We start from the raw sequence: 12924 nt of genomic DNA, 5'->3' as shown, positions 1-12924 counted from the left end.
GCATATTCACCAAGCCGGTAAAGTACATTTTGATATTTTTGCACACAGAAAGCCGCCTGTCAGTCCATTACCAGATTCAGTTCTTCAATCCTGCCTACTGAAATCTGTGTGGATATATGTACATACTAACATAATATGACACATGTATAGGACATAAAAGGTCACTGTCTCTATGATTTGTTTCTAAAGTAGATTGTGGACATCTTCAAGATAAATCGCGATGCGATATCCTCAGATTGTCCACCCATATATAATCATATAATGTTAGATGATATATACCATTCATAAGTTCTCTGATAAAGACAAGAAATGTTTCTTGAGCAGCAAATCAGCATGATTTGAGAATGATTTCTGACGAATCATGTGACACTGAACACTGGAGTAACGGTGTTCAAATTCAGCTCAGGAGTAAATGACACTAAAATAGAACAGTTCTATTAAGTTTTAATAATATTTCACAATATTACTGTATTATTGGATCAAACAAATGCAGTCTTGGTGAAAATATGAGATTTTAACATTGAAAAATGTCTTTACCACAAACTTTTGAACAGTCATGTACGTTTAGTTTTTCTACCCACCCCCACAACTTTGTTTATCTTGACATATCGCTATCTCCCTCTCTCACACACATGTACTAATGCTGTTCTCCATGTTCCTCTGCATTGTTTATGAAGGTCCTTCCTGCCTCAGTTTCTTAGAAGTCTTCTGTCACACTGAGTGAAGCCACATTAGTACTTTAATAGTTTGTATAAACTGACAAATTAGCAACACTTCCGCACTGTAAGCTAAATCTTATTGAAACATGGGTAATATTACTTGACAGTGACGAACACACATGCACACAAACACAATAGCCTTATTCCCCATACTGGTGTCATCTAGTAAAGCCAAGCCTCGCAGAAAACAGGAAGAGACCGTGCAGAGGTTTAACCGGATATCCTGCACAGGGAGGGCGACCCTCGGCCACAGCTTTCCCTTCCCTCATCTCTTTCGCTCTCTTTTCCTCCGTCTCCCTCTGTCTCTCTGTTTCTATGCTACTGGATATCGGTCTCACTGGCGGAGAGAGGAGAATGTGTTGGTCTGGTGAATGGGATCACTGGGAATATCTGGACGTACAGGTGATATTTTATGATTGATAGGACTCTTGGTTGTCAAAACAGATGAAAAGGGGCTTTTTGCCAATTTGATGCATTTCCCTTAGGTTGTGTACGGGAAAGTTGCTACAGCAAATCTGTAGGAGATTATTCTCAGCGTTGTAGTCAGTTTCACAAATTATGACTGGTAGATAGTAAAACGTAATTTTTTCAAAACGTGTTGGCTGACTGTTTTCGATTGTTTAGTGGGTGTGACTAGTGTGCAAACTCTTGTAACCTGTAAAACATTTGAGGTTTGAGGTTTTATAAAGTGGTTTTGTGTGTAACTAAATCTTCAGTATTCTTTTGAAGTTTTGGCAAGCGGTTGTTGTGTATTTTTTACATTTTTACATATGATTGTCAGGGTTTTTTTTTTAATTAAAGATCCATTCTGTTCCAGCTGCATCTTATATATGTGACTCTGGACCACAAAACCAGTCTTAAGTCGCTGGGTTGTATTTGTAGCAATAGCCAAAAACACATTGTATGGGTCAAAATTATTGATTTTTCTTTTATGCCAAAAATCATTAGGAAATTAAGTAAAGATCATGTTCCATAAAGACATTTTGTAAAATTCCTACTGTAAATATATCAAAACTTAATTTTTGATTAGTAATATACATTGCTAAGAACTTAATTTAAACTTTAAAGGCGCTTTGCTCAATATTTAGATTTTTTGCACCCTCAGATTCCATATCTTTGTATCTGAAATATTGTTCTATCCTAACATACATCAATGGAAAGCTTTTATATTCAGCTTTCTGATGATGTATAAATCTCAATTTCGATAAATTGACCCTTATGACTGGTTTTGTGGTCCAGGGTCAAATATGTGCTTTTTAATATCTCTCATCCCAGCGTTGTTTTTTTTTGTTTTTCAGAAACAAAGTAAACTTCATCAGACTGTTTGCATTCATTTCAAATCAATTGCGGTTGCTCTCAGAAAGCTCTTTTATCTAAGAGTTTATATGTCTCTAAATTTAATATATTGAATCGTATTTACTTTTTTTCTCTCAAATGCTTCTGGAGCAAAATAAAATAAGGTTTATAAACTGACTGATTTCAAATGCCCTGGGATTTTTTTTGTTAAACCAATAGAAGCTGATGTCTTGCAAACATTTTTGTTCAATTTGTTTCTGGCAGGCAGGAATATCTTTGGAAGCAGTGAATAGTATCCCAACGTGGAAGTCATAACTAGCAGGATGGGAAACAATAGAAAAAAGGCCCCAAATGTCTAGAATCTGTTGTTTATTTGTAGTTAGTTGGTTTTAGAGCTGTGTAAATCTTCAAGTGAAGTGTTAGACACTTTTAGTTTGTTTCTGGGCACTTGTTTTGGGGTCATAGATCCTAAGTGTATTCTCCACAAATGTAAATATCTGAGAGATATTTAAAGCATTAGTGCACTTCCAGAATAAACATTTCCTGATGATTTATTCACTTCCATGTCATCCAAGATGTTCTTAGCTTTCTTCAGTCTAAAGAAATTAAGGTTTTTGAGGAAAACATTCCAGGATTTTTCTCCATGTAGTGGACTTTAATAGGAGCCAATGGGTTGAAGGTCCAAATTGTATTTTCAGTGCAGGTTCAAAAGGCTCTACACGATCCCAGCTGAGGAAAAAGATTTTTATCTAGTAAAACGATTGGTTATTTTCCATTTAGTAATATACTACTCACAAATGCTTGATAGTTATATAGGTGTTTATTTTTCAGATCTCATCAATTTCAAATGAACCTAACAGCATGTAAATGTAATGACATTGTACTTGTTGGTCACATGGTGTTTTCCTGTGGGCACGTCTTGGCCAGATAAGCCACAATGCCAACATTCATTCGTTCAACAGTGAATTACTAAGATCACTTAGGATATCTGAAGAATTTGACTTTGATCTGCGGTTGCTTCATCTTTCTATTTTGCAGAGTGACCCCGGTGGGTTGTCTGTTCTAGAGCAGCTAGGCTTAGACCACAGCTCCGATTTCTCTGACTCGAGCGTTCAGCAGAGGTTGGATGAACAGCGAGAGCGAATTCGTAGGGAAATCCGGAAGGAGCTGAAGATTAAAGAGGGGGCAGAGAATCTCCGCAGAGCCACTACAGATAAACGAAATGCTCAGCAAGTGGAGAGTCAGTTGCGGACCTCCAATCGACGTCTGGACTCGCTGCACGCTCAGCTTCAAGAGCTGGACGCTCATATCGTCGTCAAAGGGACAGATGATTCACGTGGTGAGTGGACGCACACTGCTCTATATGCACCACCCTCCAAAAGTTTGGAAACGCCCTAGAAAAGTGGGGTTTTGGACAATGTTGGCATGAATCATTTTTAATTTGTGATAGTTTTGCACTGATAAGGGACAACACAAACTACAACATTTTTTAAATTACATAAACAGTTTATACATAGAAAAATGAATCAAAATATCCTCCATTAGCAGCTATTACAGCTCTGGATAATCTGGGCCTAAATTCATTAAATTCTAAACTTAATTGGCAATCAATTGTTGAAGCTATTAAGGTGTGCTGACCCAAAAATCTTTTAAAAACCTGGGCCAAGTTTAAACCAGTAACCAGGCATCACAGCTGGCAAAGGGGCATGTCTGACTTTTATATTTATATATTGCTATTATTATGTAATCAAAATGAAAATTATTATTGCTGGTCTTCAATGATAATGTCAAGTTACTTTAATGTATTTGCACCCAAAAAATGATAAGGATTTATACTGATATCGTCCAAAACCACACTTTGCCAGGGGTGTTTCCAAACTTTTGGAGGGCAGTGTATTTTTCTCATTAAAATATCAGTTAAAATTGAATTAGGATCACAAAAATGTATAGAAATAATTATTTTGAATCAGTGTTTTGATTTACTGAGTGGATGCACATTTATAATTCCAATACTCATAAATATTTAAATCCAACAAAAACACATATGTTTAAAGACATAAATTATAGATGCCTGAAATATTATTAATTCATGTTTTCATATCAAAAACGCTGATTTTACAAACTGCAAGTCAATTTTTAAATACCTTAGCCCTCGTTTTGACTGTAATGTTTTTTTTTTTTGTTTTTTACTCCTAGATGATGCTCCTCAGTCTCCAGGAGCAGAGAGCAGGTCGTCGGCGCATAAGGAGAGAATCGCTGCACTGGAAAGGCAGTTAAACATTGAACTTAAAGTCAAACAGGGGGCGGAAAATATGATCCCCATCTACGCCAACGGCTCCACCAAGGTATACAGATGCACACACAAGCTTTGTTCCGAAACTTAGTGATGTACACTACTGTTAAAAAGATTAGGGTTGGTAAGATTTTTTTTTGTGTTTAAAAGAAGTCTCTAGGGTCCTGTGGTTTCTGTGGAAATGCCCCGTGAATATGCGGATGGAATTGTTGAATCCAGTCATAAAAATGGAATTTATTGTATAACGTGGAATGTCACGGAATTTGGCAAGTTTTGGATGAATAAATCAAAAGCAGGGCAGCACATTACACAAGCTGTCAAAATAAAAGTTTGTTTTAACTTTATAAAACTGTGACAGAAATATATCACTTAATGTAATGATATTAGTACCACTACTAATAAAATGATTGTTAAAAGATTATTTTTAAGGAATATTTACCAGAAAGATGTGAATGCACACATAAATAAATAATGCTAATAATAATAATACAAATTTTTTAAATAAATAAACAATTAGAGATGCTTATGATTAATAAAATGTAATGAAATCCTTAATCCTGAATTTGAAAAAAAAATTGTTACATTTTTAATAAATTGTGTGTTTCATAAAATTTCAATTAATTAGACATGCTTTTTGTTTTTGTTTTTTATTTAAAGTCTATAAAAGTTTAGAAAGATTAAGAGTCTAGATTTCAGACGAATTTCAGACAGCCTTAAAAATTTAATATTTGTTAGACTTTTAATAAATTGCAGTTAAATTGTGTATGTTTCATAATTTTAATTAATTAGGCATGGTTTTTGGTTAATATATATATTTTTTTTTATTTTAAAAAAGGAATTCATAAAAAAAAAAATCATACAGCCTTAAAACTTTCATTTTTGTTAAACTTTACACAAATAAATTACTGTTTCATAATTTCAATTAATTAGGCATGCTTTTGGTTAATGTATTTTTTTATTAAACTATTAAAACAGAATCTAGAAAAATTAAAACGAGAAAAAAAAGAATTCAGAAAAAAAAACAAAATTTAAGAAATAAAATAACAATTTTATATAGCCTTAAACTTTTAATAAATAAAATAAATTGTGTATGTTTCATGATTTCAATTAATTAGATATGCTTTTTGATTACTTATTTTGTTATTTAACCATTAAAACAGAGTCTAGAAAAATAAAAAAAAGGTAATTGAGAAAAATTAAAAAAAAAAATAAAATGGATTTCATAGGGCCCTACTCTTTTATGTTCAAGGCTCCATTTATTTGATCAAAGATACAGTAAAAACAACAATAATAATAATTTCTTATAATTAACAATGTTGAAAACAATTGTGCTGCTTAATTGTTTTTTGTGGAAACCGTAATATAAATATATTTTTATTCAGCATTCTTTTATGAATATAAAGTTAAACAGAACAGCATTAATTTGAAATAGAATTTTTGTAACAATGTAAAAGTCCTTGCTGAATAAAAGTATTAATTTCCTTTAAAAAAAACCTCACTTTTGTACAGTAGTGTTAGTGTACCTACAAAAGCATCATTGACGCACACACTGTGTAAATGCAGTCCTTAAAAAAGTCCTTAATTATGCTGCATCCAAAATCAAAGGCAGCATCGCATATTCATGGTGAAGGCAATCCCAGAATGCTCTTTAGTGTTCTAGCAACATGCTGAATGAGGCACGACAAAGGTCAATATTTTTTTAAATGTCATGCATGTAGTTCAATGTAATGTGTGTGAATTATTTTATCTAATATTTGTAATAAAGTACTATTAAGTTAGCAAATTTCTAACATCAGACTCCAGTGCAGCTTATGTAAGCAGCAAGGCATCTCACTAGATTTTTGGAACAGAGCCAGTCTGTCAAAAGATGTTTAAGCAGTGTTTACTAACTACAATGATGTGCGTTTGTGTGGGTTGTCAGGATAAGAAGATGTTGCAGACAGCTCAGCAGATGCTACAGGACAGCAAGACAAAGATCGACATCATCCGCATGCAGATCCGGAAAGCAGTGCAGGCCTACGAACACAACGATGATACACAGGGTATGGCTGAGCGTGCGTATGTGCTACTGCGCTGTTGCTTTAAGAGTCTGATTTCATAGAGCTAAACAGATCAATAACCACCTGAATCCCAGTGGAAGACGAGTGGTGTGTGTTTTCAGGGTGTGTTTGATTGAGTGTTCAGTGTTTATGCAATCTGGACAACAGCATGCACACACACACACATCAATAAATGCGTCTGTTATGATCCCATTTCGCTTGAAATGAATCAAACAGGGTCAGGTAACTGATTCCAACTCTCTATCTTTTTTATACTTCATGCACACACCCACACACTCTTTGATTAAAAGATTAGTTCACTTCCGGAATAGAAATATCGTGATGATTTACTCACCCCAATGTCATCCAATATGTTCATGTCTTTCTTTCCTCAGTCAAAAAGAAATTAAGGTTTTTGAGGGAAAACATTCCAGGATTTTGCTCCATATAATGGACTTCAATGGTAGACAACGGGTTAAAGGTCCAAACTGCGGTTTCAGTGCAGCTTCAAACACGATCCCACCCGAGGAATAAGGGTGTTGTCTAGCGAAATCACAAATTATTCTTATACTAGCTCTGCGATGCGCATCTGCAACTTCACGCATTACATAATCACGTTGGAAAGGTCACGTGTGGTTAGTTCTTTAAATAAAATAAAAGTTTGTTTTAACTTAAAGAAACTGTGATAGAAATATGTTACTTAATGTAATGATAGTACTACTACTACTACTACAGTTATTATTAAAACATTATTTTTAAGGAAGATTTACCAGAAAAATGTTAATACACAACACAGTATTTCTGAAAAAAAAAAAAAAAAAAAAGAATATTAATAAATCAATTAATTAGAGATGTTTACAGTTGATCTGGAATCCAGAAAAGTAATGGAAAACAACGAAATTGGTAAAAAATAAAACTTAATTTGAGAAAAAAACATTTCTCAGAGCCCTAAAAATGTAATTTTTGTTCAACTTTTAATGAATTGTATATGTTTCATGATTTCAGTTAATTAGACTTCTTTTTGGTTAATATATATATTTTTATTTAACCATTAAAACAGAGTCTAGAAAAATTAAAGTGAGAAAAAAAATGAATTCAGAAAAATTAAACAATTTGAGAAAAAGAAGAGTTCATAAATCCTTAAAAATGTAATTTTTGTTAAACTTTTAATACATTTCTGTTAAATTGTGTAAGTTTCATTATTTCAATTAATTAGAATTGTTTTTTGGTTAATATATATTTTTTATTTAACCATTAAACAAAGTCTAGAAAAATTAAAATAAGAGAAAAAAACTGAATTTGAAAAAATTGAATCCAGAAAAATTAAAACAAACAAAAAAACAAAACCTGAGTTTGAGAAAAAACTAAAAGATTTCATACAGTCTTAAAAACATATTTTTTTAAACACTTTTAATAAATTGCAGTTAAATTGTGTGAGTTTCATGATTTTAATTAATTAGACTTTTTTGTTGTTTAATATATTTTTTTATTTAACCATTAAAACAGAGACTAGAAAAATTCCAATGAAAAAAAAATGAATCCAGAAAAAAAAAAAAATACAGAATTTGGGGGAAAAAAGGTTTCATACGGCCTTAAAAATGTGGTTTTGTTAAACTTTTAAGAAATTGCTGTTGAATTGTGTAAATTTCATGATTTTAATGAATCAGTGGTTAAATTAATTTTTAACTATTAAAACAGTCTAGAAAAAATTAAATGAAAAAAAAAAAAAAACTAAGTCCAGAAAATTTAAAATGAAAAAAAAAAACAACAAAAAATGGAATTTAGAAAAAAATAAAGGTCCAATTTGAAGGTCCAAAGTGCAGTTTCATTACAGCTTCAAAGGGCTCTACGTGATCCCAAGCGAGGAATAACGGTCTTATCTACTTTATCCACTTTAACCACAAATGCTTGTCTTGTACTAGCTCTGCAACGCATGTCCGCGACTTTACACATTACGTTGTCACGTTGGAAAGGTCACACACGGTTAGCTCTTCGTCTGTTTTCCAAAAAGATAGGATGGGCAAAAAAATCCATCTCATTTTCTCATGCAACTTCAAAATTGTCCGACATCGTTTTTTACCTTTTATTTGTAAAGGGCATTTGACTTTCTTTGCACATTCCCTTTGTAAACACTGGGTCGACACTTCCGCCTACATCATGTGTGACGTCGAGCTAGTGCGAGATGAGCATTTGTGGTTAAAAATGATATAAATTAAATTTTTTTTAGAAAATGACCGATCATTTCACTAGATGGGACTCTTATTCATGTAGAAGCTTTAAAGCTGCATTAAAATTGCAATTTAGATCTTTAACCCATTGATCCCCATAGAAGTCCACTATATGGAGAAAAATCCTAAATGTTTTCCTCAAAAACCTTAATTTCTATGTAAAAAAATTCTCTTGCATTATGATAATAAACAGAGCACAAACACACCTAAGCTGTACATGCTTTCGCAGTAAATATAGCTTATTATATCATAATTCAGTCAGACCAGAGACTACATCATATCATATGAAACAAAAAAGTTACAGGCTTATAGCAGCATTAGTTAACACACATTCTTTAATTCTCTTGTATAAACACACACACACACCTTCAATGTGTACATGTACACACACGCACTCCCCGAGAGTCAGTTTCTGAAATTATGTCACTGCATTCGGCTTCATGCCTTATTAGGACACGAAAACCTCTGCAGTCAATCTTTTCAGTACTTCTGATGGTTTTTTTTTCTCTGTCTCATTACCACTCTTTATATATCCACTCATTCGAGTGATATTTTCATCCAACTCCTCCTTTTGTCATCTTTTTTTACATTTTTTTATGTATTTCAGACTCAACCAAACAGATGAAAATAAATGTTTATATCAAACCCAGAACAGCATGTCAATGTTTTTGATGGTATGACAGAATAATGTAACACCACAGCATCTTAATCTTTCAGTTTATAATCCGTAATAATCCTCTTATTTCTAAAAGTCTGTAGCTGGCAGCATGTTAGGCCTCGGCTGAGCTACAATCATCTCTCCCAGTTTGCATAAGTGTAGTAATTACTATATGGAAACACGCTGTCCTGATCCGAAATCATCCCTCATCAACTTTAAAGTCTGACAGATGCATACAACCTCATGTACCTTTTTTTATATCTCGGTCTTGATGTCTGTACGGTGTTCACATTCAGTTCATTTTCGTTATGTTTAATGCATAGTTGACATTTCAAGCAATGGCATGCTTGTCTTGATCCAAAACCATTTTAGACAGAATTTTTAGTTGTGTAGCGCAGTTTGTATTATGTGGATTCATTTTGAAATGATATTCTTCCTTCCTGTTTAATTACAAGGGTTGAATTGGCCCTGACCCATTCAAGCTAATAGCTTGTGTAATTCTGGAAGTGATATTGATGGCCCTAATATGTCTGTTTGTGTGTGTCTCTTCAGGAAAGCCTGACCCGTGTGGTATGGAGCTACGGATTGAGGAGCTCAGACACCATTACCGCGTTGAGCACGCCGTCGCTGAGGGAGCAAAAAATGTCCTTAGACTTCTTGGAGCCAGTAAAGTACAGGACAAGAAGGCCATGTCAGAGGTATTATATTGTATTATATATTAGGGATTTTCCTGACCGACAGCCACTGTTTGTTATCTGAACAATAACCGTTAACTGATAAGATTAGAATAATAAATTCGTAATAAATAAAAATAGAATGGACAAGTATGATGTAAATAAGAGATTAATTGTGCTGTGTATTGTGCTTATTTAATTACTTCAAGTTAACGTTGTGAGATCAGAATGAGTAACAGCTGATCCTGTGATTATAAGGGGAGTTTGCGCGCTCTCTAGGATATAATTCATTCAGAATTTAAATACATTCACTCACGGATTCTCTAATAACCATCCGATATTGCCAATATTGTTAACTAAGTGAAAGCTCAGCGAAATATGTCTAGGTGTGTGGTTGCATGTGTCGATACACGCCTCTGAGTTAACACATATATAGCATATTTTTCCTAAAATACCTTTTAAACCTTTTAAATTCTAGTATTAATTCCTACTTTTGGTTAATGGTTAAATGGTCACTATTATATGTGACCCTGGAACACAAAACCAGTCATAAGGATAATATTGAAATTGAAAGCTGAATAAATAAGCTTTCCACTGATGTACAGTTTGGTGCAGTACAGTATAGTTAGGATTAGACAATATTTGGCTGAGATACAACTATATGAAAATCTGGAATCTGAGGGTGCAAAAAAATCAAAATATTGAGAAAATCACCTTTAGTTGTCCAATGATGTTCTTAGCAATGCATATTACTATTCAAAAATTAAGTTTTGATATATTTACGGTAGGAAATTTACAAAATATCTTCATGGAACATGATCTTTACTGATTTTTGGCATAAATAAAAATAGTGCTACTTATGACTGGTTTTGTGGTCCAGGGTAACATATTTATTATATTATATTACATTATATTATATTATATTATATTATATTATATTATATTATATTATATTATATTATATTATATTATATTATTGTTGTTCAAAAGTTTGGGGTCAGTATGTTTTTGTTTTGTTTTTTTAAGAAATAATATGCTTAATCCCTTTATTTAGCAAGGATGCATTAAATTGATGCATCAAATTGATCAAAAGTGACAGTAAACACGTATATTGTTACAAAAAAATTCAGTTTTAAATAAAAACTGTTGTATTATTAAAATGTATCACCGTTTCCAAAAATATTAAACAACACAACTGATTTTACTATTTATAATAGGCAATATTTCTTGAGCAAATCAGTATATTAGAATGATTTCTGAAGGATCATGTGACATTGCTGAAATTGCTGCTGAAAATTCTGCTTTGCCATCACATGAATAAATTATATTATAAAATAAATTAAATCTTTCACAGTATTGCTGTTTTTTCTCTGTTTTGTGTATATCAAATAAATTAGAATAAATTCTAAATTCGATATAAGTAAATAAAATATTAATAAATTCTTTAAAACATAAAAAAATCTATATATTATATTATATTATATTATATTATGTAAACAATAGCTTTCAGTTAGATCTTAATTAAGTAAACACATAGCATTTTCCATTTAAGTCAGTAATTATGTCTAATACAGTAAGTCAGTAAGTAAATAATTTTTATTATTGCAGTACCAACTATGTACAGAAGTACTGGTAGTTTTGATGTCCCTGCACTCTTTTAATATATGACCCTGGACCACAAAACCAGTCATAAGGGTCATTTTTTTAAAACTGAGATTGATACAATATATTAAAGCTGAATAAATAAGTTTTCCATTGATGTTTGGTTTGTTAAAATACGACAATACGATGGAAATTTACAAAATATCTTCATGGAACATGATCTTTACTTAATATCCTAATGATTTTTGGCATAAAAGAAAAATCGATCATTTTGACCCATACAATGTATTGTTGGCTATTGCTACAAATATACCCGTGCTACTTATGACTGGTTTTGGGGTCCAGGGTTACATATCATTCCTCATGTCTTCCTCTCTTGGCTTCTTCAGGCTCAGTGTCGTCTAAGCGAGTCTTCTCAGAGGTTGGATCTCCTGCGAGATTCATTAGATCAGCGGTTAGCAGAACTTCCTGAGGATCATCCCAAAGCATCTGTTATTAAAGAGGAGCTGGTGTTAGCCTCCTCACCAGCGTTCAGCTCTCGACACGGCGCCCCCTACCTGCACAACCAGTACAGCACCCTCTCCAAACCCTCTCCCCTCACTGGTATTCAAAAACATCATTTATACATATAAAGTTATCTTCAGGTACTGTCTTCTAAAATCATTTTTTGGTGTATGTGTGTATAGGCACTCTTCAGGTCATATTGCTGGGCTGTATGGGTGTGCTAGAGGTGGTTCCCGGACGTTCCCGCGGCAGCCAGGTAGTGTTGCCCTGTTACAGCCCTGGAGAAGGGCGGTCCTTTATGCGGAGTGGAAAAGGCCTGTACAGTCGCAGTGGCAGCGTTAGCGGAAAAACACCCCCCAAAACAGACGATCTCTCCTGTGAGTGCTTGTGTGTGCTTGGACGATGTAACATTCAAAGTGTGATTAGTCGATGGTGATGTGTGAGTTTTGATATAACTCAGTCTGTTGTGTCAGTCATGTGCGACGACAGCTTTGCATTGAACAGGATGTTGTGCATCTGAGCTTATAACACATGAAGTGTTGCATTGTCATGCTGATGAGTGATTGGTTGACACATTTAACAAACTTAGTTTGTACTTACTAAAATCATTCTGAAAGGGTCAGAGGTAGGCCTTCATTTGAAGTTACAAAATACATTTGAATTCATGTCTGTGTGTGTTTGTGTGTGTAGCGGAGGTGAGCGCAGTGCTGAAGCTGGATAACACAGTCGTGGGACAGACGGCATGGAAGACGGTTGGAGAACAGGGCTGGGATCAGACCTTTACCATAGAGCTGGAGAGAGTGAGTTTAGCTGTGTTAATAGTAGATTTACACAGATTAGAGGTTCAGTGTCTGTTTCGTTAATGAAAGCTCCAGGCAATAGGCTGTAATTATAATTACAAAAGCAAAATC

General features: G+C 33.5%; 1 protein-coding gene across 3 annotated transcripts in view; it reads left to right on the top strand.

Annotated features, from left to right (window-relative positions):
• Nucleotides 1-12924, top strand: part of pkn1a (protein kinase N1a) — a 50801-nt gene that overhangs the window by 26182 nt on the left and 11695 nt on the right. For 2 of the 3 annotated variants that reach the window (XM_051109866.1, XM_051109850.1), the window contains exons 2-8: nt 3054-3354; nt 4212-4360; nt 6230-6350; nt 9786-9931; nt 11899-12112; nt 12196-12390; nt 12704-12813. In XM_051109866.1, the coding sequence (XP_050965823.1) occupies nt 3054-3354; nt 4212-4360; nt 6230-6350; nt 9786-9931; nt 11899-12112; nt 12196-12390; nt 12704-12813 (1236 nt within the window). Of the gene's footprint in view, nt 1-964; nt 1122-3053; nt 3355-4211; nt 4361-6229; nt 6351-9785; nt 9932-11898; nt 12113-12195; nt 12391-12703; nt 12814-12924 lie in introns of those variants that run through there. The other variant, XM_051109857.1, reaches the window with a different exon arrangement.

This window comes from Labeo rohita, chromosome 1, assembly GCF_022985175.1.
Source record: "Labeo rohita strain BAU-BD-2019 chromosome 1, IGBB_LRoh.1.0, whole genome shotgun sequence".
In the NCBI taxonomy this organism is placed as follows: domain Eukaryota; kingdom Metazoa; phylum Chordata; class Actinopteri; order Cypriniformes; family Cyprinidae; genus Labeo; species Labeo rohita.
This window is presented reverse-complemented; position numbering and strand designations above follow the sequence as displayed.